The 3,783-nt window shown below is 45.3% G+C and overlaps 1 protein-coding gene across 1 annotated transcript; it reads right to left on the bottom strand.

Annotated features, from left to right (window-relative positions):
• Positions 1 to 2,402: 2,402 nt before the first annotated feature.
• On the bottom strand, positions 2,403 to 3,502 carry LOC309337490 (olfactory receptor 9G4-like). The gene has a single exon (XM_081854111.1). It carries the CDS (start codon positions 3,480 to 3,482, stop codon positions 2,532 to 2,534), a length of 951 nt encoding a protein of 316 aa, XP_081710237.1. The 5' UTR covers positions 3,483 to 3,502; the 3' UTR covers positions 2,403 to 2,531.
• Between the last annotated feature and the right edge of the window lie 281 nt (positions 3,503 to 3,783).

The raw sequence follows: 3,783 nt of genomic DNA on the forward strand, positions 1-3,783 counted from the left end.
TTAAAATATAGGAATTGCTGTGTACATGGACCCTGGTGAAGGATAGACACCTGGTGACTTGGAGGTTCATTTACCAAGGCCTTTCTATGTCTTCCCCCACCAGCATGGACCTCTCCCCATTCCATAGATCTCTCTCTTATTAAGCACCTCAGCTTTCTGTCTCTCTCATCAGCTGCTAACCCAGACAACTGGTTCCCTAACACACACACCTGATCTTCCTCCCCACCGTGGGCAGAGGTTTTAACAGACACCGATGTGCTTTGGCTGCTGGCCCAATTCTATTTAGAAAACTTATATCCTTCCCTTCAGTGTGCTATTATTCCATGCCCAAGCCAAGAGACAAGCAAATGTAGGTGGTCAGCTGAGGAGGTGCAGTGCAGTGTTTTTCTGCTTGTATGGACAGCCGGTTCCCTGTTGTTTCAAGAGCAAGAAGTTCCTAAACTGCTCCCTCTGCACTCCCTGGGAAGTGACGAGTGATCCCAATTTGTCTGCAACATGGAACAGCTCTTCATTCAAATGGGGACAAAAGGCTCTGCATAACTAGCTGTGAACTGCAGGTAATCTTTTGCAGTTATAGATTGGGATTAATTCACTGGTTCTGCTATAAGCTGCACAGCAGCATTGGGTTAGGCTTGGAATTTCTGCTATGCTCATTTCCCATCTGTAATTACAATAAATGTTTTAACGAACAAGATGAGAATAGAGAACGTGTGTGGCATCTCTCTACCTGTCAGTATGGACAATACTGAGCTAGATGGACCAGTGGCTTGTTTTGTGGAAGGCAGCTTCCTAGGTTTCTTATATTTCTCCTCTCCAAGTAGGAGCCACATTCTGTGGCAAGAGGATTTGGGTCCCCCAGATGATAATGGTAGTAGCTAAGGAAGGCCTAGCTATGTGGAAAGTATCACCATCTATTTTCAGTCACTAAGGTGGAATCTACACACATATAAAAAACACTGTGAAAATGTATTTTTAGAAAACGTTTTGGAAAATATGTTGAATTTGGCATAGCTCACTGTCACCATCTAGTGTCACATTTGTATATTGCACTTTACAACACACTTAAAACATTTTATATGCAGCTGTATAGCTGAGTCCTAGGTGACAGACTGATAGCTCTTTTTCAATCCAGGTGGAGGCAGGAGCTTCCTGCTCTGGTTTAAGAGAGACAAATAAAGTTATTGTCTAGTTTCCTGACTGGTGTGCCCTCTACTCATTTCAAGACACCAGTTGCTATTTTATTTACAGTAGTAGAAAAAGCAGCACCAAGTGCCAGCTTTAGACAAAATGTGTGGCTCTTTTCCATGATGGAAAGAAGCTACAGCAGACACTGTTTCCCTTGGCTTTGAAGAGAGAACTTCTGCACCACTCTCCCCGCGGGTTCTTTGAAGGCTAAACTTGGGGTGACGCAGGAGACCTGTGGATATTAATGAATATTACAGGAGAGTCATGAATATTCTCCTGACATTTTATATGATTTAGGGTAGATGTTATAGGATGAAAGAAGGAGAGCTTGGAATCTTGGTCTTGAGTTGGACAGGAGTTTTGAAAGGTGGTTTCAACACTGGGGAGAGACGGAGTGAAAACAACAACAACAACAACAACAACAACAACAACAACAACAACGACATTGGGGACAGACCGTTTGGAAGAAGGAGTTGGAGTTGGAGGTAGATTATGGAGAGACCAGGTGGCAGGGTTATAGTTTGACAGAGTAGGGTCAACATTGCTGTTAGTCTTTGTTCTATATAATTAAAGTAACCAATGAGAAAGTACAAAACTGAAACCATCCTGAATTATCATAAAACCTTTTATTCATTTGGCTTCAACAAATGGATGTGTCATTCACACATTCGTTTGACTGCCTACGCTAGAGGAGGGAAACATTCAAATACTTGGTATCTGGGGTGGCAGCGGAAATTTTAAAAAGAGTCTGGAAATACCTATCAGAGCCCCAGCTCAAGGCAATACAACTTACAGGGAGGGAGGGAGAGAGAGAAGATGATGCCCAAGGACCATATAGCTGAAGGATGGGTGGCATGACAAGCGAGTTGGAAAATGGCCCATGAGTGTCCACCTTTCCCAATGCCTAATAGGTCTCTTCTGTCCCATGATGGCTTTGTCTCGTTCTTTCTCAGGTGCTACAAATCTGTGGATGTGGCTATGAGGAAATAGGGCAGGAGGAGACAAATGGTCCATGGAGGGTGGGCAGGGAAGTATTGAGAAGTAGAGCACTAGATGGTGCCTAACATACAGCATCACCACAAAGTTAACAGTTTGGTCTCCTGCTAGCGTCTGCTGTCTCTTAAATTAATAAGGATACCAGAGAGTGGTTCTTCGTTCTCTAATCCAAAGTTATGGCCTGTGGCCCACTAAGATGTTGCTGGACTACAGCCCCCATCGTCCCTGAGCATTGGCCATGCTGGGTGGGGCGGATGAGAACTGGGGTCCAACAACATCTTGAGGGCCACAGATTCCACATCCCTGGTCTTCTGCGTACTTTGTGGGAAGCTGAGCAATGTCACTGACATTCATTTGGGTGCTATGAATCTTCCAAGGACTTTCTTGAAGGCAGCCTTCACATCTTTGTTGCGCAAGCTGTAAATGAAAGGGTTGACTAGGGGGTTGACCACGGTGTAGAAAAGAGCATTTGCCTTGTCCCCATTTGGAGTGTGCTGTGAGCTTGGTCGGGAATACATAAGGAGGATGGAGCCATAGTAGAGGGAGACAGAGAGTAGGTGGGCAGAGCAAGTGGAGAAGGCCTTGCGCCGCCCTGCAGCTGAGCGGATGCGTATGATGGCTGTCACAATGCCTGCGTAGCAGCCCAGGATGAGGGCAGTGGTTGCCAGCACATTGCAACCAATGACTGCAGCCAATATGAGTTCATAGACCCGGGTATCATCGCAGGCCATCTTCACGAGTGGTGGCGCATCACAAAAGTAGTGGTTGATAATGTTGCTCCCACAAAAGCTTAGCCGGAAAGTGTTTCCTGTATGTACAATAGCATTAGCAAAGCCAGCTACATAAGAGCCAATGACCAACTGGGTGCAGAGCTTCTTAGGCATAGCAGTGGTATAGAGAAGTGGTTTGCAGATGGCCACATAGCGGTCATAGGCCATGGCAGCTAGCAGGAAACATTCACTGTAGGCCAAGCCAGCTGAGAAGAAGAACTGAGCTGCACAGCCTGCCAGGCTCATGCCGTTGTTCTCAGACACACAGTCGTACAGGATCCGGGGAGTGTAGACGGAGGAGTACCAGATATCCAGGAAGGAAAGGCTGCCCACAAAGAAATACATGGGTGTGTGCAAGCGGGAATCTAGGTAGATCAGTGTGATGAGACCCAGGTTTCCAGTCAATGTGAGAGTGTACGAGAGCAGGAACAGAACAAAGAAGAGGATCCTCAGGAGTGGATCTGTTGTGAAACCCATCAAGATGAAGTTGGTAAGATGTGTGCGGTTGCCTTCAGTTTCCATCATCACCATGGATCTCACCAGTTGATGTAGGGAAGAGGCATGCTGTCATTCCCCTCAATGGTATTATATAGAGCACACCTGTGATTTAGAGGGATGGATTTATTAAAACGACATACAAATGTAATATGTACCTTTTAAAATATATACTGCAGGAAACACTGGAGTATTGGCCAAAGTCAGATTAGTAGAATGGAATTCACCTCCATTAAATAGTATATTGCAGCCTTCCAATCCCTTCTTAATACTGCCCATCTCTAAATAACTGAGTGTAGAATATTCCCACCCACCCTGCAGTTGAAAGTTTGTATTA

The sequence above is a fragment of the Podarcis erhardii genome (genome assembly GCF_964252035.2).
Source record: "Podarcis erhardii genome assembly, chromosome: 1".
Lineage (NCBI taxonomy): Eukaryota > Metazoa > Chordata > Lepidosauria > Squamata > Lacertidae > Podarcis > Podarcis erhardii.